At 42.7% G+C, this 26,928-nt stretch overlaps 1 protein-coding gene across 2 annotated transcripts in view; it reads left to right on the forward strand.

The window, feature by feature from the left end:
* Positions 1–26,928, forward strand: part of DENND5A (DENN domain containing 5A) — a 298,910-nt gene that overhangs the window by 127,502 nt on the left and 144,480 nt on the right. For both annotated transcript variants that reach the window (XM_069223636.1, XM_069223637.1), the window contains 2 exons: positions 717–810; positions 15,123–15,254. In XM_069223636.1, coding sequence (XP_069079737.1) covers positions 717–810; positions 15,123–15,254 — 226 coding nt within the window. The remainder of the gene's footprint in view (positions 1–716; positions 811–15,122; positions 15,255–26,928) is intronic.

Below are 26,928 nucleotides of genomic sequence, written 5' to 3' on the forward strand. Positions count from 1 at the left end.
ATTCTCAAGCACCGACACAGTGGCTTGCCATTTAACTCAAAGTCTTGCAGTCTGCGGGTGTCTGTATTCTCATAGGACAGGGAACCTCAGTCAAGATTAACCATCTTGCCTATGCATTATTTTCTGCTATTAAAGCTGTTAGGAATATGTCTGCGTATCAAGTCAGTGCAGGTTTAGTGTTTCAGTCAAACAAAGTTGTTAACAGAAGACCAAAGCCCACAACATTGTGAGGGTTGCTGTGTGTGTGCGTTTGCAGGATAAAGCAGCACAGAGGTTCTGAGCACATGTTCTCCTAATACAGATCCAAGGATGCATAATACATTATCTGCAATGTCTGCACACATTACGGTAGTGGTCTACTCTAGAAATATATCTAGCTGCAAGGTTATCTGCAAATAGGAATCTTAAAAAACCCAATCCTTGACAGCTCTGTTTTTAACAAACTGCACTATTTCATTCTATTTCCTGAGTCTTTGATTTGTTTTTTCAGAAATGTTATGCTTGGTTCTAAGAGCAACATTTTAGAATTTTACATTTTTTCGTCTCCATGACTGAATCGAGGTGAAAATGCAGTTGCACATGACAAATAGTATTTCTACTATGGAACAGTTTCTCAGAGTGTAGTAATTTTTATACTAACATTTTGTGTCTGATTATTATAGTAAAACAAGGAAAGAATGAAATGTCTTACAGTTTACTTTGTTCTTGTACTGTAGATGGACAAAAAGGAATGCACCTGCACAGTGGAGGCGTAAAGACAGACAGAAACAGCACACTGAACATTTGCGTCTTGACAATGATCAGCGAGAGGTAAAAAAAAAAAGGAATTTAGACCTTGTATTATTGAAACGTTTCTTATCAAAACCCGACTTTCAGCATTGTGTTGATCCCAGTCGAATTTGACATGTTATGTGCAATTTGCGGTTTTCATGGCTGAATGGGGCATTTTATGGTCATGCTAAAATACTTCATTCTATGATGCCATATGTAAGTGAGACAATTCTGCTATTAATGAGGGGGTGCTTTTTTTTTAACCTCAAAATGGATGTTGGAAATACTTTGCTATTTTTTAACTCTAAAACAGGCCAAACATTAATTTAGCACATTGATGCTTCTCAAACTGCCTTTTTGATAGGATTAGAAAATATACCTACTTTGTCTGCTCCTACTAGAACAACAAAGAAGGCTGCAAGCCGATTAAAAGTTTGCCTGGTGGATTTTCTGTCCGCCATATTAGAAACTTAAAACCTCTGCCAAGGTGTTGGTTGACAATCTGCCATAAGTAGCGCTTTCTGCCAGAATGGTTGAGAAGTTTCCAGCAAAGCGGCTCTATTTCCAAACACAGGAGTTGGTGTTGAAACTTTTCAGTGGAAATTGACTGATGTCCTCCATCTCTAGCAACAAATCTGCCAGTTTATCCTAGCACGTGGACTGTCTCCACAGCTCACTCTCCTTACCATTTAACTAGGATTTCTAGGACATTAAAATTAACATTTCCTGAACGTGTGCCACCCTTTCCATGGATGTCTGTCATGGATTTCCATGAGACACAGTGGTGGACAAGTCAATCCTGATTTGGTAGCTGTTATGAAGCTATCTATGGCTTAGTAAATTATGTTCCTGTTTCAGTATGGTGCTAGAGAAGGGCATGACTTTCCTCGCATGAAGAAAGACAAACCCTAATGACGATTTTAATTAAACAAAGGTCCAATTTTGGTCCCGAAATATTTTGGGGCTAAAGTGAGGAGCATTATGAGTGATTAAAGGACATTGACATACTTTTAGTGGCAAAGACGTTTTTTAGGAATTTGGATAATTAACCGAATGGTCTATTTTTAAAAAGTTGATTCAAATAAATTAATTATGTATATACATGCTCTTTGGATCACTAGTGAGCCGAAGAATTTTAAAATCAAATGTAAATAAATGATGGACTGAACAGTCTGATAATCAAAGTGTCAGAAAAGGTACACAAATAGAATAGTAATACTGCTAGATGTGTGCATGCAGTTTTTGGAACATTCCTTGTGACAGATGTCTTCAAAAAGACATTATATTTTCCTTCTCAAGTCATGGGCTGATCCCAGTTATTTAGAATGTGCAATAATTCGGTGCATCACAGCTTGCACTTATCAAGGTCTTGGGTCATATATAGTGTAAGTTTTCCTCACAAATGAACATTAAATAAATAGACTGTGATATTCTACTTGTATACTGGTATGAGTGTATTGCTCACTGTGTGGAATCTTTTATAGTTTATTGCTGTGTATCCTAAGTATTTCACCACAGTGCTCACATCCTGTAGTTGGCTTTCTTCTTCTTCCGATGTTCATGTCCTGAATTTGGCATATAAATCCATACCAGAGTTGGAGGTCCATGATTCAGGCCTTCCCCTCTTGCCTAAACCTTGATGTATGTGTCCTTGCTTTGTGGCCATTATCTGCACCCCCACCGATGTGCCCATAACTACAAATCTCACATCGGTACCCACTCCTCTGCCTGCGCATGACTGCACACACATCCTCAGTCTGACCAGCTTCTGCTCTATGAGTAGGGCTTCCCGTCACATTACATAATCCTTTTTCACGTGTTACCTGCCTGTTAAGCAAAGGTTGCCTCCAAAACACTTCCTTTGTTCACAAGACTCTGCACTAGTACAGCTTCTGAGGAGCTCTACAAACATATATATGTTTCCTTAAAACACAATCAGGAAATTAAGTTAGGCTTCTCAACATCACTCATTATTTCTCTCTTCAGGATATAAGGGTTATTAGGGAAAGTCCCTAACCCATCAGCGCTCTACCCTTTTACCCTTGGAACACTTTGCCTTTTTGCCAGGAAATGACAGCAATAAAATATTGGAAGCTCTTAAAGACTCGCTGCTTTTGTCAAACCCTTGGCAAAACCAATAGATAAACTAAACTACCTTAAAAGGTACTCAGAGGGATGTTGTGTTTATACTATTACTGTAGGTCAATATAGCTGACATTGATAGTGTGACATACTAACTTCTGGAACACAGACATTTCTCAGTCGGGATAATCCCAGAAATTACAGTTGCAACATTAACAGAATGTCGTATGGTATGGGGGATTTTGACACTATACCCATATTCTGATACCAACTGCTGAACATTCTTTAAGCCTAATTGTGCTGAAAAGCACATTTAAAAAAAGAAAGGGAAGTACTGTGTTTCAGACACCCTCTTCAGTCAACTGGTGCTGAGGTGCAGACTCCTTCAAGCCTCTTTAGATATGATTACAATTGGGTCGCTAATCCTGTTTGAGATGCAAACTCTTATTGGCCCCTGAAATAGGATTATAAGCCAGAAGCATCATGCTCGGAGTGTCTCCCCAGATTTGCAGCAATTTCAGGTTTATGTGCCCTCTGACCAGGGAATCATGAAGAATCCGTGAGCTTCTATATTTCAGGAGGTGCCACTTGAAATTGGGTGCAAATTACACACCAGCTAACTACTGCACCCCAGGTGGCTGTGAATAAACAGTGGCAAATTTGAACCTGCAATTTGCGTGTGACAAGTATTAAAGTCCTGAGAGTTTGTTTACTTTGTAGAAGAAGTATTAGATTTGTGAGTCCCTATGATATTGGTGTGTCAGAGGTTTCAAGCAACTGACCTCAAACAATACTGGAAACAAAGATTCTTTATCCTCCCTTAAGGTGAGGCCACTGAATTCTTGTTCTATTTCTAAGAATCATTGAAGCCATGCCTGAGGCTGTTACGAGTGATGGCAGAAACCATCAATATGCTAAGAAGTAGAGATCACCACTAGTCTTCCCTGAAGATTTCAAGTTCCAGTTCCGGTCTGGGCTATATGAAACTAGGCCCGGTTATGGCTGACTTATCTCATATAAGCTAGTGGGCCCTTAGTGAGTAATATAACTATTAGTAAAAGAACAGTACACTAGAAAAGTATCTCAAGATCTTTCCTATGATACAAGAGTCTAACCAGGAACATAAGTATAACTAGCCAACTATACCTTCCCTTGTCTGCTGGGAAAGTTGGAATACAATAATGGCAACGCGGCTCTGTACTAATATGACACAAAGAATTGGGAACATACATGACTATTACTGAGTTTAGAAAAATGATGAGAAAGAGATAACTTAGAAAATTAATAAAAATGTGTTATAAGGAGCTGAAAACATCTTTTGAGGTTCACAGAACCTGATTGGAGGTCTAAAAACCAATAATCACTAAAAACATGACCGAAAAAGCCTGGGCTTTTTAGACTGGAAGGCCTAATCAAAGCACAGCGCTAATAGGGAATGATAACTTTGTGTTTGTATTTGGTACTCCGAACCAAGCATTTAGCTAAACTAAGTTTCCCTGGTAAACAGATTATTTTTTTTAAACTAAAACCAATGGGAGTATTCAAAATCTCTGAAGCATGTTTCGTCCTGTAAATGACAAGGGGATAGGTAGCATGGTTAGTATGATACATTGAAATGTGGGAAATGTGCATAGGTGGGATTCAAGAACTTTGTTTAGTAGAAAGTCGTGATTGCGTTGTGTTGAGATTAAAACTCAGTGTATGTAAAATTTGAGGTGAGAATGTGTTTACAACTAATTGCCAGCGAAAGAATACATGTTACCAAGGAGTAACTGTGGTGAGCTGCCATTGAATTTATTGTGATAGATTTTAAATTTCATAAGCTGTAGCTTCAGCTAATTTGTCACGCTAAAATCCCACACATTTTCTAATTTCTTATTGCATAACTTTCATATGTGGGTAAGGCCTCTGACATATTCATTTGGATTTTAAAATTGCTTCAGTCTAATCAACACTAATTGAACCTATTTTATTTCTGTTTTTCTTTCGTTTGCATGCATTTACTACTCTCACTGTTTTGATTCACATTGGCTCCTTTGGTTTGCATCTATGCTTGCATTATTATCACGCCAGCTTTGGAAATTTCCCCTGACAACACTTCAGTTACGATTATATTTACACTGGAGCCAACATGATTGGCCTCTGCAATCGTCTATAACGTCTGTGTCCAAGATTTATCTGGTACAGTATGTGTTATAATTCAGATTTTAGATAGTTTTCTTATTGTTTGTTACTCAAAATTAGTGATGAAAAGGAAGTTACTAAAAAATAAAAATTTGACTTGAGTCCATATTTTTGCTCTCTCTTGAGCTGCAGTGGAATTTGTTTACAAGAACAATTTGCTTAGCAGTGACATTCAAGACGGTACATACCTACCATTATACTCCAAACATAAATGTGACTGTCATACTATTAAAAATAAAACACAACTCATTGGGAAGCCAAAAATTTAACTTGCGTTTAATGCACAATAGCAAGCAGCACAGCAAAGTAATTAAAAAAACAATTTTCATTTCAACTGGCCAAAGTTCTCACTTGAAAAGGGTTAGTTGGAGCTTAATACTAAAATATCAAGATTCCATGACAATTTTTATAGATTTTCTCTCCATACTAGTCTATCAAACCTAATCATGTGACAGAAACGTGCTACTTTTAGCAGAAAACTAATGTAATGAGCTGGTAGAAGGATCTTCTCTCAAAGGAAGTGAAAAGTGTCCTTGAGGAGATGTCATTCATGACTTCAATGCTTATCTTAATATTCTCTCACATCCTGCTTCCCGTTGCCAGGACTGGCAACAGGGCTACCTTTTCAGGAATGTGCAAATGAGCAACCTTGAATAAAATAGAAACATGTAATTTTACGAGCATATTTGAGGCTAATGGATAATTCAAACCAATAACAAAGAACATCCATCTTTATTTATAAAATATATTGCTGCACAATTGGTCATACATATAAATAATACAATAATACTGGAATACCCGTTAATACATATTTATTTGTTGGCAATACTTTACTGTTTTTGTCTAGAGTTGACCACCGAAAGGAAACTAATCTTCCTGTCATTCTCTGTGACCACAGATGTACATAAATCTGCAGAGTCTCTTGCCAGGTTTCACTCTCAATCCACTATGTTTTAGGCATGATGCTTAATTTACATGGCAGTCCATATTTGATTTCTCCTCTATAGGTTTTTTATGTTTTTATTTTTACTTCTGCCATAATTTAACTCAGTTGGCAATTAAGAAGTGCCCTACTGCCCATATGGCTATTTTCACACAATATAAAAAAAAATGTAATAAATACATGGAATAAATGCTAACTGAGACTTTGTCTGCATATCTACCAGTATACTGATCCTACTTCTCATGACATAATAGGATGGTGGCTTGCATGTTGCTACTGCAAAACAAGTTGTTTCTAAGTAAGGAACATCATCTTTGTTCCCATGATGTGGCGGTTCAGGGCACTTACTTTACTGAACATGTACTTAGGAATTGTTCTGCTTACAAATGAGAACCCAGAAAACAAGAGAGACCCTGGAGCCCAACGGGTCTGTTGTTGAGCCTTTGTGTTTGGTGCATTAGTCCGTGTCAGGGACTAAAAAGGCAGTGGGTGCTTTTAGAGACCAAATTTTACTTTAGTTTTTGATGCATTTTATCCTAGTAGCTTTACAGACAATAAAGCTTTGCAAAACACTGACAAACTAAAACAAACATTTACGGAGCCAAATTGGCTTTGCCAATGCTTGTTTTATACTGCATTCTGACTGATTGGGCTGTGGAGTCCTAAAGTCGATGGAAAGAATAAGTAGCATCTCAGCATAATCTGTCTAATTCAGAGGGTAAATGGTTAGGTCAGCAGGGGTAGGAATTCTTTGCTTTGGAGTCCATCCAGCAAGTGCCTAGTGTTATAGCCGGATAGCACAGTTGGTTGCAGTTAGCGGGAAAGCGGTTTATTATCCGGCAGCTTTTTCATTTAATCTTTAATCCAGACTGTAGGAAGCGGGCTCTTTATATGGTATATCAGAATGAGGTATGCCATGCAAAGACTCCAGGCTTCCCTCACAAGTGGACAGGGGCTTGCTCTAGAGACCTCAAGGTGATCTCTTAGGGGGCAGTTTGGTCAAGCAGACTTAGGCTTATCAGACAGGAGTGTTAGACATCGGCAGTAGACACACAGTCAATAAATGACACACATGACTCAAGAACGAGATCTACACCAATTTGCAAAAATACATTGTATCTTTATATATTCACCAGAATCAGTGCAACTGACTCAGGTAAGTATGTTTTGCAATAGAAATTATTACAGTTTTGATAAGTTGACACTTGGTAAAATTTTCTGAAGCTGCAGTGTCAACCTATGGAGGAAAAACAGGGACTTAGCAGTGACTTACAGGACCAATCTTCCAGACCGAAGGTGAGTATGGGGCAGGGTCCTGGGCCACACCAAAAGGTCACCTCGGGTGGCACTGGGGCAGCAAGGTGTAGAGGTGCAGTTAGGGACTGTGGGGCCAGTCCACGTGAATTTCAGAATTAGAAATGTTTGGGGATGTAGGGACATCTTTCTTCCTCTTCTTCTGGGGCCAGGGTGGCCAGGTGCAGGGGTGTCCTTAGGCATCAGTTTTCTGTCTCCCTTAGCAGTCGCAGTACGGGACTCGGGGTGCAGTCTGGCCGAACCAACAAGTGGGCTCAGATCTCACGAGGATGGCAGATTTAGGGAAACCCTTGTTCCTCTTCTCCTTGGTCCGGGGTGGGCGGGTGCAGAGGTGTCCTGAGACATCGGGTCTTTGTCTCCAGGTCACTTGCAGTAGAGGGGGGGCTGCAGGAGTTGTCGTGGGGTGGGTGCAGTGGTGCGTTTCGGTGTTGGGTTTGGGCAGACCCGAGTCCTCAAGGTTCTTCTTAGGTGCCTTCAAGCTGCAGGGAAGCAGCTTTGCTACTCCACAGGAGTTTCTGGTTCTGGGTTAAAGGCTGGCAGTCCTCCTGGGCTTTTGGGGGCACAAGCAGCTGCAGGACGAGGTGTTTTTGTCACAGTTGTTAAAGTCAGGCCGGCCAGCAAGGTTGGCACCAAGTCAGTCACTGGTCTTCATTTCTTGCTTTTGCGTCTCTGGAGTGTCTTTCTTCTTCTTTCAGGTCAGCCAGAGTCCCCTCTAAATACTGAATTTAGGGGTGTTAGCGGAGTGTAGGGTAGTAGCCCATTGACTACTTACCCCTGGGGTCACTATGCCCCCTATAGGACCATTTCTGGTGGGAAGTGGGAATAACCCTGTCCCAGAGTTTGCTTTGAAGCCCCCTGCCTTGGAGTGGAGATTCGGAGGCCATTTTATTGTGAGGGGTGTGATAGCACCCCTGCCAGAGTAGGCTTTATTCCTGACCACGCAGGAGCAGAGGCTATCACCCTTGGGGGGTCTGAAGCTTGTTTGTTGGTGGCAGGCTTGTAAACACTAGTCAGCACGCACACACATAGGTGGTAATTTTTTCAGGGAGCACCTCTAAGGAGCCCTCTGGGTGCATGTATTAATACATCCATCACTGGAATCAGTGAGGGTTTATTAATATGAGATGTTTGATACCAAACATCCCTAGTTTTAGTGACGCCATCATGTGGCTGGTGACCAGTGTCCAGCACATGTGCTTACAATGGCCTCCCTGATCACTTACCATGTCTAAGAATCGACAAAGACATAGCAGGGGCATATCTCCTCCTGCAGATATGTCCACACATGTAACTTAATACACCCTGCCTTGGGGCTAGGAGGCCTCCTGTATGGTGCCTTAAATATATTGAATGCAGTGTTGGTGGGCATTGCACACTGGCTGTGTGCCATGTCATGTTTTCATTTTTAGCCGCATCAAGACACGCAGCCTGCAATAGCAGTCTGCATGAGATAGGTGAGGGGTCCCTGAGGGTGGGACTAGACATGTTGCCGTCCTTAGGGATATTCTTTGGTACCCATGTCGTAGGTACCTGGGTTGCCATTTACAGGGATACCAAAGGTAAGGCCAATTGGAGAACAACTGTACAGTTTTAGTGAAAGAGATCTGGCTCTGGGGACCTGGATAGCAGGTACCAATTGCACTTTCAGTCAAAATTGCATTACATACCAGGCATAACGTTGGTGGGTCCATGTCATAAAGGGCACTTTCCTACACAGACCATTTCATATTTAGTACAGTGATGAGGAAGACTTGAACTTGAAATAATGAAAATCTCCAGAAATTAAATCTCCAGAAATTAATCAGGCCATCGACAACTTATCTATTTTCCAGGTCACTGTATTTACTCTATGATTCTTTAGCAATTAGAAGTGGCCCTCCACAACTATATGTTCGAGGGCATGTGTAGCTGTAGATACACATGCTGTGCATAAGCTCACCATCTAGTGTTGGGTTTGGAGTAGTGCAACTTGTTTTTGTTCGAGTCACAACAGTCAGCTAATATTTCGGGACTGAAAGTTTTCCATCCCATAAAACCTTCGGAACTGAGAACATCACAAAAGACTTTCAGTGACTCTGGACAGTCTATAACAACCTCTGGACAGTCTATAACAACCTCTATATCACATGTGGAACCAATTTTAGACGTTATGGACGCTAGGCAGCGCCGACTTCAAATTCAACAAGGAAAAGGGCGCATCATAACATCACCTCTGCCACCTTTAAAAAGGAAATTAACTTTTCAAGGGAGTCTTGATTCTTCTACACCTCCAAAGAAGACTACCAAAGAAAATACTTCTTTTCATACTCTACATCTCCACCTTTACCTACTTCTCCACAAAATACTCATCCTCCAACATCTCCCCCTCATTCAGAGTTCACACCACCTACTTCACCACCTGGTAGGCCTCAAGATATAGGGTATACATTAGACGAACAGGACCCATGGGGTGAATATGATCCGGATCCTATTACACCAAATGATCCAGATCTTTACCCAGCTAGACCTTCACTACCTGAGGATCACACATCATACCAACAGGTTATATCTAGAGCAGCAGCATTTCATAATGTGCACATGTACAATGAGCCAATAGAGGAAGATTTTATTATTTGACACCCATGGCGCAACACATAAAGTCAGTTCCGTCCAGCGCTTCCAGGCATGCTCAGACAAGCAGAATAAATATTTAAAGAGCCTGTTAGAGCAAGGGTTATCACTCCTAGAGTTGATAAAAAGTACAAGGCTGCGCCCACTGATTCTTTATATATAAAAACACAAATTCCTCCATACTCTATTGTTGCATCTACTGCACCCAAAAGGGATAATAGCCAGTCAACAGGAAACACACCTCCTCCTGATAAGGAAAGTAAAAAATATATCCAGCAGGGAAAAGAGTGGCAGCTCAAGCAGCCAACACTGGCGAATTGCTAATGCTCAAGCTTTACTATCCAGATACGACAGAACTCATTGGGATAAAATGGAGGAACTCTTACAATACCTACCAGAAGAACATCGTAAAAGAGGGGTAGAGGGGTAGGTAAAACAATTTCCAATAACTCCATTCGATGTGCGCTTGATGCTGCTGATACAGCAGCACGCAGTATTAATACAAGGGTCATCATAAGGCGCCATGCCTGGCTCAGATGTTCAGGGTTTAAACAGGAGGTACAGCAGGCAGTTTTAAACGTGTGTTTTGATAAAGAGCATTTATTTGGTCCTCTAGTGAATACCACACTTGAAAAATTAAATAAAGACAATCAAACTGCCAAAGCTATTGGAGCCTTACAAGCCAGCACACATAGGGGTAATTTTTGTCGTGCAAGGTTTACCAGAGGATTTAACCCATCATTTCAAGAACATTCCCGCAAATCAACCTAAACCCACCTCTCAATACACCAGAGGTTACTTTAGAGAAAGGAAACAATAATAAGGGAAGAGGAAACCGTCTACATAAAGAGGCTCCTCATCTGTCACTAAACAATGAGTTAACACAAACAATACTAACACACACCACTCTTGTTGGGGAAAGGTTACACCTTTTTTACCCCCAATGGACTCAAATTACCACAGATCAATGGGTACTTCAAATTATCCAAAATGGTTATTGTCTGGAGCTTATTTCTACTCCACCAAACATACCCCCTCGTACCTACAGACTCTCACAAGATCATCTAACTCTTCTCAAAGAGGAAGTACATTCCCTTCTTCTAAAAGGAGCTATAGAACCAGTACCATGGCAATACCAATACCAAGGAACAGGAGTTTACTCCCTGTATTTCCCAAAAAAAGACACATCTCTCGGAGCCAATATTAGATCTCAGACCCCATAAATCACTACATCCTATCAGAACATTTTCATTTTCATTTCACTCTTCAGGATGTTATTCCTCTATTACAACTAGGAGACTCAAGACAGCGTTCGATCTAAAGGATGCTTATTTTCACATTCCCATTCACCCTGCACACCCCAAATACCTAAGATTTGTTGTGGCAGGAAACATTACCAATTCAAAGTATTACCATTCGGAGTCACAGCTGCTCCCAGAGTATTCACAAAATGCCTCACAGTGGTTGCAGCACATCTCAGAAGAAAACAAATTCACGTTTTCCCTTATTTGGACGAGTGGCTCATCAAAGCCAATTCATTCGTACAGTGTCAAAAACATACTCAAGCTACAATTTGTCTCCATAAACTACGTCAAATCTCATCTGCAACCTCTCCAGATACAACCATATCTAGGGGCTATCCTCAATTCACAATTAGGAATAGCCTTTCCCAACCAAAACAAGGTCCAAGCTTTTCGGACATTTATTGCAACATTAAAACAGAACAAAGCCTACACAGTAAGAACTGTTATGAAACTGTAAGGAATTATGGCATCTTGTATTGCCATAGTACCTCATGCCAGACTTCATTTGAGTCCTCTTCAACAGTGTCTCTCTTATCAATGGTCTCAGGCACAGGGTCGGTCAAATGGAAGATCTAGTGTTGCTGGACCGCCAAACTTATCTCTCTCTACATTGGTGGAATGTCACAAACCTTTTGAAGGGGCGGACCATTGTAGACCCTGTACCTCAGATCACTCTCACAAAAGATGCCTCTAACAACGGTTAAGGAGCTCATCTCAACCTAACAATTGAGAGGATATGGGACAATATTCATTGGTCTATTCATATCAATTACCTGGAACTCCAAGCAATATTCTTGTCAGTGAAAGTATTCCTTTCACAGTTGCAACACAAAACAGCATTGATACGTACAGAAAACATGACTGCCATGTACTATATTAAAAAACAGGGAGGGACACAATCTCAACAACTGTCCCACCTAGCACAAACAATATGGAAATGGGTGAGTCGTCACCATATTCACATAGGGGCACAATATCTCCCAGGGACAGACAACCACTTAGCAGACCTACTAAGCAGGATGCATCAACAAACACACAAGTGGGAACTCTAACCACAAGACCTTCAACAGTACTTCAAAAACTGGGAACTCCTGAAATAGATCTGTTCGAAACATAGCAAAACAAAACATGCCAAACTTTGCCTCCAGGTACCCACACCCCCAGTCCAAGGGCAATACTCTATGGATGAGTTGGTCAGGGATATTTGCTTATGCTTTTCCCCTTCTCCCACTCTTACCATTCCTGGTCCGGAAGATAAAACAATCTTCCCTCAACATGATCTTAGTGGCCCCTACATGGGCACGTCAACCATGGTACACAACACTTTTGGAACTCTAAGTTGTTCCTCATCAAAAACTTCTCAACAGACCAGATTTTCTGACACAAAAACAGGGACAAATATCCAAATCCCAAATCACTCAACCTAGCGATATCGCTCCTGAAGTCATAGAATTTTGATATTTACATTTACCACAGGAATGTATGGATATCCTTAAACAAGCATGCAAACCTACCACGAGAGAATGCTATGCAGCAAAATGGAAACGTTTTGTTTGTTACTCCCACAGAAAAATCTTTGACTCTCTTAAACCAACAGTACAGGACATTGTACAATATTTATTACACTTACAAAAAGCAAATTTGGCCTACACATCTATTTGTTTACATTTAGCCGCCAAAGCTGCATGTCTTCAAAATAGACAGCATGTTTCTTTCAATAAAATTCCTGTTATTAAAGCATTTATGGAAGGACTAAAAAGAATAATTCCACCAAGTATTCCTCCAGCTCCATCTTGGAATCTTGACATTGTGCTCACAAGGCTCATGGCTCCACCATTTGAGCCACTTCATTCCTGCCCCCTACCATTCCTTTCATGCAAAGTAGCCTTTGTAATTGCTATTACCTCCCTTAGGTGTGTCAGTGAGCTTCAGGCATTAACTTTAGAAGAACTTTTCTTTCAAGTTCATAAAGAAAACATTGTATTAAGAACAAATCCAAAACTCCTTCCAAAAGTATTTCACAATTTCATATTAATCAAACAATAGAATTACCAGTTTTCTTCCAAAAAATAGAATCAGTAGCAGAAAGAGCTCTACATACTCTAGATGTTAAAAGAGCTCTTAGGTACTATATAGATAGAACAAAACTTTTTAGGAAAACAAAATAACTTTTTGTGGCTTTTTCCTTACCACACAAAGGAGATCCTATATCTGAAGCAACTATAGCAAGATGGATAGTCAAGTGCATTCTAACTTGCAATACTAAAACTAAGCGACAATTACCTGTACCACCAAGAGCACAAAAAAGGTGCATTTATGGCATTTTTGGGTAACATACCTATAGCAGACATTTGTAAAGCAGCAACATGGTCTACACCCCACATGTTTACTAAACATTATTGTGTAGACGTCTTTGCGAGACAACAAGCATATGTTGGAGAAGCTGTACTTAAAACACTTTTTCAAACAATTGCAACCCCTGCACACTAGCCACCGCTTTATGGAGGTACTGCTTGTAGTCTATGAACAGCATGTGTATCTACAGCTACACATGCCATAGAATGGAAAATTTTACTTACCAGTACACAGTAGATTCACATGCGAACACCCTCCTCCTCAGAAGTGTGTAGACGTTGCAATTTAGCCTTATATATATCAAATGTATATATGTAAATACATTGAATGGACATCTTTTCTATCCTACTATATATTTTTCACTACTTTACTCTCCCACCTGCGGAGAAACAATCTGACAAAGGACTCGATGCCCATGCGCAGTATTACCAAGAGGAGGAGTCACACGATCCCGTGACTTGCAAACTTTCTTCGAACAAAAACAAGTTGTACTACTCCGAACCCAAAACTTAACGGCGAGCTTATGCACAGCATGTGAATGTACAGCACCACATGCCAGAAAAAGATGTCTACTGGTAAGTAATATTTACCTTTCTTCTACTCTGGAGATCTCCCCTTCCCTTCCTGAAGAAGAGTTTGTTCACCTTGCAAACATGAAGGCACAGCTTATTTTCACAATTAGTTTTAAGAACCTCAAAATCCATATTGGAGTACATTCAGCAACTGGCCAAAGAGAATACATTTTTTGACAGCTGAGCCCTCACTTAGAGGCTGGTGGGAGATTCACCAGCCCAGTGGTCAGGTCTCCGAACACCCTGTGGAGGACCTCCCATTCCATTTAGAGAAAAACCCCACCTATTGTGCAGTGGTATATTTGCTGAACGTGCAGATGCGGTGCAGTGGATGCACTTTTAGCAAAGCATTGGGTCAAAATGTTGTTGCAGCCTGCTTATCACTCTTTTTTTCTTTTTCAGAAACTACCCTATATTTTGTTTCTGACAAAAAAAATCAATGCCTGTGAAGCACATGGTGGTGCTGGTCAGTTGAAATCGGGATTTAACATCCGGTACTATGCTCAACAGCCGTTTCTGTAGAAGTCTGCCAGGACAAGGGTTTGGAATGATGGAGTCAGCAGTGGCTTCCTCTTCAGAAATCTGGAGGTTTACCCACAATTAGGTTGAACGATTGAACACCCTGTCAATTACAAACCCTAAATAATCACTGAGGCTGCTGCAATGATTTCTTACCTCAAATGTGGGATTTTGACAAACTGTGTCTTGCTTACGATCGATATCAGTTAATTAATCATGGAAACAGTTACACTCAATTACTGCTTTGTGAGTAGAAGTACATCCTTCAATAGACTTACGTTAACAAATGTATTTCTTTTCTAATTATTCAGTTGCATGCACAATTACATGTATTCGGTTTAGAACCCATGCAGACTTACATATCTGTTTTTAATTAATTAATATGATTACAAACAGTGTGTAACACTGATGGTTGTTATTTTGCCAAGGAATAACTTCGATCCTTACTGAACCTTCTTTTTTTTGCAGAAATATATACAAGAAGCTAGGAATCTTGGGACCACAATTCGCCAACCCAAATTATCTAACCTTTCACCTTCTGTGATTGCCCAAACAAACTGGAAATTTGTTGAAGGTTTACTAAAAGAATGCCGAAATAAGGTATTTTTTTTACCTTAAAATTGTCTTTCATATATAACATTTTGTGGCTTAAACAAGATTCCTCAAACTCTTCACACTTTACATACTGCCATTTGCCATTAATTGCTACAACTTTTGGTATCCAAGTATTGTTCTTCTCATCAGCACAGAGGCGGCTCCTTCACAATGGCAAAGGAGCATTGCCCCCCTGGCTGGGCCAACAGCAGAAAATAAAAAGATAGTTCACTATCAGGAGGGAGGGGTGGGCTGGGCCACAGGAGGTGGAAGGGAGGAGGAGGAGAGAGTGCACCTAAGTGCGCATGTGTGTTTGGCCAGCTATCTCAGTCCAGCCAAACATACATGCGCACTTAGGTTTCTCCAGCCTGGCTGTGTTGAACAGCCGGGCTGGAGAAATTGCACAGGCCCCAGGGTGGTGTCTGAGCAGCAATCCAAGCCGCTCAGACCAATTCCAATTCTGCTTTCATGCTAGGTTTAGCATGAAAGCAGCACCAGGATTGCTGGGGTGCCTGTGCTGGTTTCCCAGTGAATGCTGGGACACCTCATCGAGGAAAGAGGAGAGTGACGCCACATGAGACAACGGCGTCCGTTAAGGTAAGTTTATTTTTTTATTATTATTTTCACACAGTCCCCCTCCCCTCCCCTTAAGTTTTAAGGTAGCCGCTGCTGCATCCGCAAACATCGCAATGAAAGGTTACCTCCTCTCAAATTAGGGTGGTTACTAATTTGCAAAGGGAATGCTGTTTAAAAAAAAATTCCCCATTTGGGAAACGAAAAGCTGCAATGGCATACTGCTTTCACCATGCCTTCGTACCAAGCTATTTGACAGGGGGGTCACAAAAGGTGCCCTGCCTAATTAATATTGAGGTAGGCATGTGATTTTGCTACACCCAAAACTAGGCAATTTGCGTTTCGATCAATTAGTACATAAATAATATCCTGTTCGAAAACTAAAATGTATACATGCCTGGATTGCGAACAGGGATTGAGAATCAGGTACTTAGCTGCAACTGACCCCGTAGGCAAGGGTCGCTCCCCAGGGGGTGGGGGGCAAATTTATTTTAGCCCATTTCTGCCCCCCTGGGGGCAAATCAGCCTATTGTTATTAGGCCGATCTGCCCCCGGGGGCTGAAACCTCTAGGCGCCAGGGCAAATTTTTTTTTGTTGTTTTTTTTTGTTTGTTTGTTTTTTTAGAGATGGGGAGCGACCCATTAGGCAAGGGTCGCTCCCCTGAGGGGCAAATTGTATTTAGACCACTTCTGCCCCCCCTTGGGGGCATATCGGCCTATTGTTATTAGGCCAATCTGCCCCCAGGGGTGGCAAAAGCCTCTATGCGCAAAGGATACATTTTTGGGGGATTTTTTGTTTTTTTGTTTTGTTTTTTTAGAGGTGGGTGAGCAACCCCTTAGGCAAGGGTCACTACCTGGGGGTGGGGAGGGAATTTATTTTAGGCCTTTTCTGCCCCCCCGGGGGCAGAAGCCTCTAGGCGACAGGGATAAAAAAAAAATAGTTTTTTTGTATTTGTTTTGTTTTTTAGAGGTGGGGAGCGACCCCTTAGGCAAGGGCCGCTCCCCAGGGGAGGGGGGGCAAATTTATTTTAGGCCTTTTCTGCCCCCCTGGGGGCAGATCGGCCTATTGTTATTAGGCTGATCTGCCCCCAGGTGTGGCAGAAACCTCTAGGCGCCAGGGATAAAAAAAATAAAAAAAAATGTGTTTTGTTCTTTAGAGGTGGGGAGCGACCCCTTAGTCAAGGGTCGCTCCCCTGGGGGGGAAATTGCATTTAGACCATTTCGTGGCAGATCGGCCGATTTTGGTTAGGCCAATCTGCCCCCATGGGGGCAGAAACCACTTAGGCACCAGGGATTGGTGTGTGTGTATGCGTGTGTTTTCTTTAGGGGGCAGCCCCTTGGGTAAGGGTCGCTCCCCATGGGGCCACATTACTGTTGGCCATATCTGCCCCCAATTGGGGGCAGATGGGCCTATTTTTTGGAAGGGGGGGGCAGAAAGGCCTCCAGAGGCCAGGGAAGTTTTTTTTTTCAAAAATAAGAGGGTTGGGGTATGGCCATACCCCCACCCCAAATAAATGGGGCCACCAGTGGGCAGACCTGGCAATTACCCCTGATCCACACCCCATGGGGTCAGAAAGTCTACTAGATGCCAGGGATTTTGTTTTTTTGTTTTTTTAAACTAAAAATATTGGGGTGGTGGCTACCAACCAGTATGGGCCTGGTTACTCCCCCACCTCAACTGAAGGGGGTAACAGTTTTTCAGCTCTCCTCCACACTCTAAAACATCTTATCCCACATTAGAGCTTGGCTTACTCTCAAAATCGTTCCACTTGGAATGGTGAGGGCTGCACTTCATGGACTTTGGGACGCTGCCATGTAGAAAAATCCACAAGACCTAGACACATCTGAAAACTAAACATCTGGGTGATTCCAGGGTGGTGTGTTTCACATGCACCCCGCACCATTTTTGTACGCACAATCCCCTGCAAACCTCCAACTTTGCTGGAAATCACACATTTTTCCCACGTTTTTGTGATGGAACCTTCCGGAATCTGCAGGAATCCACAAAATTCCTACCACCCAGCATTGTCTCATCTATACTGATACAAATTATGCTGCACTTGTCAGCCTAAAAATGTTTTTTTGCAAACTGCCCTTTTGGACCCCCTTTGTTCCCCCTCAATATCGACATGTTTTTGGCTCTTCCCTTTCACAAGCACTTGGCCCACCTACACAAATGAGGTATCATTTTTACAGGGAGACTGAGAGGAACATTGGATGGTATGAAATGTGTCCCAGTGCAGTGATCCCACACAGAAATGTGGGAAAAATGTGATTTATTAGCTAAATTTGAGGTTTGCTGAGGATTCTCTGTAAGAAAACATTGGGGGATCCACGCAAGTCACACCTCACTGGACTCCCTCAGGTGTCTAGTTTTCAGAAATGTCTGGGTTTGGTAGGTTTCCCTAGAAGGCTGCTGAGCCTAGGACCAAAAACGCAGGTGCCCCCCTGCAAAAACAGGTAGTTTTGTATTTGATAATTTTGATGTGTCCAGATAGTGTTTTGGGGCATTTCCTTTCGCGGGCAATAGGCCCATCCACAAAAGTGAGTTACCTTTTTATCGGGAGACTTGGGGGAACGCTGGGTGGAAGGAAATTTGTGGCTCCTCTCTGATTCCAGAACTTTCTGTCACCTAAATGAGAGGAAAAAGTGTTTTTTTGGCCAACTTTTGAGGTTTGCAAAGGATTCTGGGTAACCGAACCTGTTCAGAGCCCCACAAGTCACCCCCATCTTGGATTCCCCTAGGTGTCTAGTTTTCAAAAATGCGTAGGTTTGCTAGGTTTCCCCAGGTGCCGGCTGAGCTAGAGGCCACAATCCACAGGTAGGCACTTTGTAAAAAACACCTCTGTTTTCTGTGAAAAAATGTGATGTGTCCACGTTGTGTTTTGGCCCATTTGCTTTCGTGGGCGCTAGGCCTACCCACACAAGTGAGGTACCATTTTTATTGGGAGACTTGGGGGAACGCTGGGTGGAAGGAAATTTGTGGCTCATCTCAGATTCCAGAACTTTCTGTCACCGAAATGAGAGGAAAAAGTGTTTTTTTGGCCAAATTTTGAGGTTTACAAAGGATTCTGGGTAACAGAACCTGGTCAGAGCTCCACAAGTCACCCCATTTTGGATTCCCCTAGGTGTCTAGTTTTCAAAAATGCGCTGGTTTGCTAGGTTTCCCCAGGTGCCGGCTGAGCTAGAGGCCACAATCCACAGGTAGGCACTTTGTAAAAAACACCTCTGTTTTCTGTGAAAAAATGTGATATGTCCACGTTGTGTTTTGGGCCATTTCCTTTCGTGGGCGCTAGGCCTACCCACACAAGTGAGGTACCATTTTTATCGGGAGACTTGGGGGAACGCTAGGTGGAAGGAAATTTGTGGCTCCTCTCGGATTCCAGAACTTTATATCACCGAAATGAGAGGAAAAAGTGTTTTTGTTGGCTAAATTTTGAGGTTTGCAAAGGATTCTGGGTAACAGAACCTGGTCAGAGCCCCACAAGTCACCCCATCTTGGATTCCCCTAGGTGTCTAGTTTTCAAAACTGCGCAGGTTTGCTAGGTTTCCCTAGGTGCCTGCTGAGGTAGAGGCCAAAATCCACAGCTTGGCACTTTGCAAAAAACAGCTCTGTTTTCTTTGTGAAAATGTGATGTGTCCACGTTGTGTTTTGGGGCATTTCCTGTCGCTGGTGCTAGGCCTATCCATGCAAGTGAGGTACCATTTTTATCGGGAGACGTGGGGGAACAACTGTTATTGCCCCTTGTCTTTCTCTACATTTTTTCCTTCCAAATATAAGACAGTGTGTGAAAAAGACGTCTACTTGAGAAATGCCCTGTAATTCACATGCTAGCATGGGCACCCCGGAATTCAGAGATGTGCAAATAACCACTGCTTCTCAACACCTTATCTTGTGGCCATTTTGGAAATACAAAGGATACCTAGTTTTCACTTTTTATATTTCAGCAAATGAATTGCTGTATACCCGGTATAGAATAAAAACCCATTGCAAGGTGCAGCTCATTTATTGGCTCTGGGTACCTAGGGTTCTTGATGAACCTACAAGCTCTATATATTCCCGCAACCAGAAGAGTCCAGCGGACGTAACGGTATATTGTTTTAAAAAATCTGCCATCGCAGGAAAAAGTTACAATGTAAAACGTGGACAAAAATGGCTGTTTTTTTCACCTCAATTTCAATATTTTTTTATTTCAGCTGTTACTTTCTGTAGGAAACACTTGTAGGATCTACACAAATGACCCCTTGCTCAATTCAGATTTTTGTCTACTTTTCAGAAATGTTTAGCTTTCTGGGATTCAGCATTGATTTCTCACCCATTTCGGTCACTAACTGGAAGGAGGCTGAAAGCACAAAAAATAGTAAAAATGGGGTATATCCCAGCAAAATGTCAAAATTGTATTGAAAAATGGGGTTTTCTAATTCACGTCTGCCTGTTCCTTAAAGCTGGAAAGATGGTGATCTTGCCACCGCAAACCCTTTTTGCCATTTTCAGGGAAAAAAACACAAGCCGCCTTCTGCAGCCCTTTTTTCCAATTTTTTTGAAAAAAACAAAAGTTCACTGTAATTTGGCTAATTTCTTGGTGTCCTTCACAGGAACCCACAAAGTCTGGGTACCTCTAGAATCCGTAGGATTTTGGAAAATAAGGACACAAATTTGGCGTGGGTAGCTTATGTCAACAAAAAGTTATGAGGGCCTAAGCGCAAACTGCCCCACATAGCCAAAAAAAGGCTCGGCACAGGAGGGGAAAAGGCCTGGCAGCAAAGGGGTTAAATCACTTCACTATGGTCTTCGTCTTCTTGATATGATTTCAAGTAAATAAAATATCTGTCTGGTTTAATGGGTAACATTCAAAGCTACATAATCTGTTCTCTATATAAAAAGAAGACAGCAATACAATTTTGGAACATGTTACCTACCCAGTAAGCATACATTTGTAGCTTGTAGTGTGTTAGAATCACATGCAGCCCCTCTTTCCTGGAACCGTGTAATGAAGTGGCATGTTTTTACTTCCTCAATCTTTATTGGCCTATAATCCACAAAGCACATCACAAAAATCTTACTTTGCACCGCACTTCCACCTTTCACTCGCTAAGCGGATAGCAATGTAAGGTGGAGTTGGTGCCTATGCGCATTTTAAACTAAGGTAGGAGTCACAGCAGATCCTGTGACTCTAAGGGTCTGCAAAAAAGAAAAGTTTTGAAACATTTTCCTTTTAAGAAGCTGTCTCTACTTTTTCAATAAATGTAGTACTGTAAAAGAAAATCGCTGCTGTTCTGCACCAATGTAACTGCAATGAAGAACTTTCCACAGCCTGTTTAAAGTGGCACTCATCTAATTTCTCTGTTCAGTCCCTTTTGAGAAAGGCAGCTACAAAAAACAGTACTTGGTGTATGCATGATATAAAACTACAGTGAAAGTAAAATGTGGATTATGGATAAAATTGCCTCTAAATTATTCATCAGCTCACAGCAGCCCATGACATTTTACGGACCTGAGATTCTCACTTGAGTAGGGCAATCTGATAGGCATCAAGATGAGAAAGTCTTTCTTCAGAATATTGTTAATTGGAAGTGCAATATATGAGGATATCCAGAGCTGGACGTTTTTTTAGGAGTAAAGAAAAAAAGGCTGGCCATTTTTTCATTTGTATATTACTTGTTTTCAATAATTTAATAGAGCAAGGAGGATCATTTGCCATCACAGTTAAGGCACTTTATGCTGTGTGCTTGAGATCACATACCTACACACACAATCAAAACATAGGTGCAAGCATGAACACCTCTCTCTTCCTTACCACTCATGAACAAAGAAGCACACCTTAGACTATGGTGACACAGACAACCCTCAAGAAGACTTAAAGATAGCACAGAGCAGTTCCTTTTGCACCAAAAATGTATGTGATACCCTAGGATGAGACAGGAAAGAAAATTCAAACCAAGGGCAACACTCTGTTCAGTAGTATCCGAGAATACATAATGAGACTCAAAATCAATAAGAGCACCATGAGTGAATTCTACAACTCATAAGGCACCATGTCACTCCTAAGAAGACTCTATGGCTGCAGAGACCCCGCTTCTGTGTGCACTCAGTATTGTCACTATAGAGATATACTGTAGCCCTCTATGCATCTCACCGCCGACTACCTGTAGGGTTGTAGTGCAAATCATTGTTAGATTCAGACCCCAGTTGGTGCAAATCTAAGTAAGAGGTATAACTTATATATGATTCAGTCCATGTGATTCGCTATTGGTTTGACAGTCAAAAGTTTAAAAACGTATACATTTGTGAAATATTGTTTTTTGTAAATGATGTTTTTATTTCAAAGAAGTAATGTGTTAGGAAGGTTGAATAGCCTGTATGTCACACTTGTATCAACGTCTTGAAAATGATAAATCTTAATTCAACATGACTTTTGAAACAACAGTTAACAGTCCATAAAGTACACATTTCTTGGTTAAACTCATGCCAGCGCATTCATGGGGAAAGCCAATAGATTTTTGAATTTTTTGTCTTTGCCGATGATTTTTGCCGATGCTGTGCAGCATCGACGAAAAGAAAGAGAAATAAGGTGCAGCGACGCCAGCTGCGTCTTTCCATAGATGCATGCGTGTGTGATGACATAGATGTCAAATATTTTTACTTGTATGAAAGTACCTTATGGAATGCAGAGAAGCCTGGAAGCAAGACATGGATGGGAGAGCAATGAAAAAGTGGGTGGAGAGAGCTGGTGAGTGGGAAGAAAAAGGGATATGGCAGTGGCGAGGGAGCAACAGAAGTGCTTGAATCTGTGCCCCGATGAAGGAAAAAAATTAAGTAAAATAAAAGGCTGGGAGGTGTGGGAAAGCAACAGCCGAGCTGTGCTTTGACAGCAGGTGTTTAAGAGCCGCACCATGTGGCAGAGAGAGCTTGAAAACATGTGCACTCTTGTGGAATAAAACAGTTCCATAAATGTGAGCAGTGGAAGGATAAAAGTCAACTAATCAAACGGATGGTAAAGAATGGTAAATACGTTATGCTCCGGTGGAGGGTGTAAGGAAATGCCTCCTTGGCATGGTTACCCCCTGACTTTTTGCCTTTTGCTGATGCTATGTTTTGAATTGAAAGTGTGCGGAGGCCTGCTAACCAGGCCCCAGCACCAGTGTTCTTTCCCTAACCTGTACTTTTGATTCCACAATTGTCACACCCTGGCATCCAGGTAAGTCCCTTGTAACTGGTACCCCTGGTACCAAGGGCCCGGATGCCAGGGAAGGTCTCTAAGGGCTGCAGCATATCTTATGCCACCCTGGGGACCCCTCACTCAGCACAGACACACTGCTTACCAGCTTGTGTGTGCTGGTGAGAACAAAACGAGTAAGTCGACATGGCACTCCCCTCAGGGTGCCATGCCAACCTCACACTACCTATACAGTATAGATAAGTCACCCCTCTAGTAGGCCTTACAGCCCTAAGGCAGCGTGCACTATACCATAGGTGAGGGCACCAGTGCATGAGTACTGTGCCCCTACAGTGTCTAAGCCAAACCTTAGACATTGTAAGTGCAGGGTAGCCATAAGAGTATATGGTCTGGGAGTCTGTCAAACACGGACTCCACAGCACCATAATGGCTACACTGAAAACTGGGAAGTTTGGTATCAAACTTCTCAGCACAATAAATGCACACTGATGCCAGTGTACATTTTATTGTGAAATACACCCCAGAGGGCACCTTAGAGGTGCCCCCTGAAACCTTAACCGACTATCTGTGTAGGCTGACTGGTTCCAGCAGCCTGCCACAACCGAGACATGTTGCTGGCCCCATGGGGAGAGTGCCTTTGTCACTCTGAGGCCAGTAACAAAGCCTGCACTGGGTGGAGATGCTAACACCTCCCCCAGGCAGGAGCTGTAACACCTGGCGGTGAGCCTCAAAGGCTTACCCCCTTTGTTACAGCACCACAGGGCACTCCAGCTAGTGGAGTTGCCCGCCCCCTCCGGTCACGGCCCCACTTTTGGCGGCAAGGCCGGAGGAGATAATGAGAATAACAAGGAGGAGACACTGGCCAGTCAGGACAGCCCCTAAGGTGTCCTGAGCTGAAGTGACTCTAACTTTTAGCAATCCTCCATCTTGCAGATGGAGGATTCCCCCAATAGGGATAGGAATGTGACCCCCTCCCCTTGGGAGGAGGCACAAAGAGGGTGTACCGACCCTCAGGGCTAGTAGCCATTGGCTACTAACCCCCCAGACCTAAACACGCCCTTAAATTTAGTATTTAAGGGCTCCCCTGAACCTAAGAATTTAGATTCCTGAAACTACAAGAAGAAGAGGACTGCTGAGCTGAAAGACCCCTGCAGAAGAAGAAAAGAAGACACCAACTGCTTTGGCCCCAGTCCTACCGGCCTGTCTCCTGCCTTCCAAAGAAACCTGCTCCAGCGACGCTTTCCAAAGGACCAGCGACCTCTGAATCCTCAGAGGACTACCCTGCTTCAAGAAAGACAAGAAACTCCCGAGGACAGCGGCCCTGCTCCAAAAGACTGCAACTTTGTTTCAAAGGAGCAGATTTAAAGACCCCTGCAACTCCCTGCAAGAAGCGTGAGACTTGCAACACTGCACCCGGCGACCCCGACTCGACTGGTGGAGAACCAACACCTCAGGGAGGACCCTCCGGTGACTCCGAGACCGTGAGTAACCAAAGTTGTCCCCCCTGAGCCCCCACAGCGACGCCTGCAGAGGGAATCCCGAGGCCCCCCTGACCGCGACTGCCTGAAACTAAAGTCCCGACGTCTGGAAAAGACCCTGCACCCGCAGCCCCCAGCACCTGAAGGAACGGAACTTCTGTGCAGGAGTGACCCCCAGGAGGGCCTCTCCCGTGCCCAGGTGGTGGCTACCCCGAGGAGCCCCCCCCTTGCCTGCCTGCACCGCTGAAGAGATCCCTTGGTCTCTCATTGAAAACCCGACGCGTGTTTGCACACTGCACCCGGCCGCCCCCGCACTGCTGAGGGTGTACTTTTTGTGCTGACTTGTGTCCCCCCCGGTGCCCTACAAAACCCCCCTGGTCTGCCCTCCGAAGCCGCGGGTACTTACCTGCTGGCAGACCGGAACCGGGGCACCCCCTTCTCTCCATTGAAGCCTATGTGTTTTGGGCACCTCTTTGACCTCTGCACCTGACCGGCCCTGAGCTGCTGGTGTGGTAACTTTGGGGTTGCTCTGAACCCCCAACGGTGGGCTACCTTGGACCCAAACCTGAGACTTGTAAGTGAGTTACTTACCTGCTAAAACTAACAATAACTTACCTCCCCCAGGAACTGTGAAAATTGCACTGTGTCCACTTTTAAAACAACTATTTGTGTTTTATGTGAAAAGTATATATGCTACTGTAACTATTCAAAGTTCCAAAAGTACTTACCTGCAATACCTTTCAAATGAGATATTACATGTAGAATTTGAACCTGTGGTTCTTAAAATAAACTAAGAAAAGATATTTTTCTAGAACAAAACCTATTGGCTGGATTTGTCTCTGAGTGTGTTCCTCATTTATTGCCTATGTGTATGTACAACAAATGCTTAACACTACTCCTTGGATAAGCCTACTGCTCGACCACACTACCACAAAATAGAGCATTAGTATTATCTCTTTTTGCCACTATCTTACCTCTAAGGGGAACCCTTGGACTCTGTGCATACTATTCCTTACTTTGAAATAGTGCATACAGAGCCAACTTCCTACATTGGTGGATCAGCGGTGGGGTACAAGACTTTGCATTTGCTGGACTACTCAGCCAATACCTGATCACACGACAAATTCCAAAAATTGTCATTAGAAATTGTTTTTGCAATTTGAACTATTTTTCTAAATTCTTAAAAGACCTGCTAGGGCCTTGTGTTAGATCCTGTTTAGCATTTCTTTTAGAGTTTAAAAGTTTGGTAAAAGTTTGAATTAGAACCTAGAACTAGTTTTAGATTCTTAAAAAGTATTCCAACTTTTAGAAGCATAATGTCTAGTGCAGAGATGAATGTGGTGGAACTCGACACCACACCTTACCTCCATCTTAAGATGAGGGAGCTAAGGTCACTCTGTAAAATAAAGAAAATAGTAATGGGCCCCAGACCTTCCAAACTACAGCTCCAGGAGCTGTTGGCAGAGTTTGAAAAGGCCAACCCCTCTGAGGATGGCAACGCAGAGGATGAAGATAGTGACTTGGAGGAAAATTCCCCCCTACCAGTCCTATCTAGGGAAGACAGGGCCTCTCAAGCCCTGACTCCAAGCATAATAGTCAGAGATGCTGGCTCCCTCACAGGAGGGACCAACTTCTCTGAAATCACTGAGGATAACTCCAGTGAAGAGGACATCCAGTTAGCCAGGATGGCCAAAAGATTGGCTTTGGAAAGACAGATCCTAGCCATAGAAAGGGAAAGACAAGAGATGGGCCTAGGACCCATCAATGGTGGCAGCAACATAAATAGGGTCAGAGATTCTCCTGACATGTTGAAAATCCTTAAAGGGATTGTAACTAAATATGAAGATGGTGATGACATCACCAAATGGTTCACAGCTTTTGAGAGGGCTTGTGTAACCAGAAAAGTGAACAAATCTCACTGGGGTGCTCTCCTTTGGGAAATGTTCACAGGAAAGTGTAGGGATAGACTCCTCACACTGTCTGGAAAAGATGCAGAATCTTATGACCTCATGAAGGGTACCCTGATTGAGGGCTTTGGATTCTCAACTGAGGAGTATAGGATTAGATTCAGGGGGGCTCAAAAATCCTCGAGCCAGAACTGGGTTGACTTTGTAGACTACTCAGTAAAAACACTAGATGGTTGGATTCAAGGCAGTGGTGTAAGTAATTATGATGGGCTGTACAATTTATTTGTGAAAGAACACCTATTAAGTAACTGTTTCAATGATAAACTGCATCAGCATCTGGTAGACCTAGGACCAATTTCTCCCCAAGAATTGGGAAAGAAGGCGGACCATTGGGTCAAGACTAGGGTGTCCAAAACTTCCACAGGGGGTGACCAAAAGAAAGGGGTCACAAAACCTCCCCAGGGGAAGGGTGGTGAGACAGCCAAAAACAAAAATAGTAAAGAGTCTTCTACAGGCCCCCAAAAACCTGCACAGGAGGGTGGGCC

This window comes from Pleurodeles waltl, chromosome 3_1 (assembly GCF_031143425.1).
Source record: "Pleurodeles waltl isolate 20211129_DDA chromosome 3_1, aPleWal1.hap1.20221129, whole genome shotgun sequence".
Taxonomy (NCBI): domain Eukaryota; kingdom Metazoa; phylum Chordata; class Amphibia; order Caudata; family Salamandridae; genus Pleurodeles; species Pleurodeles waltl.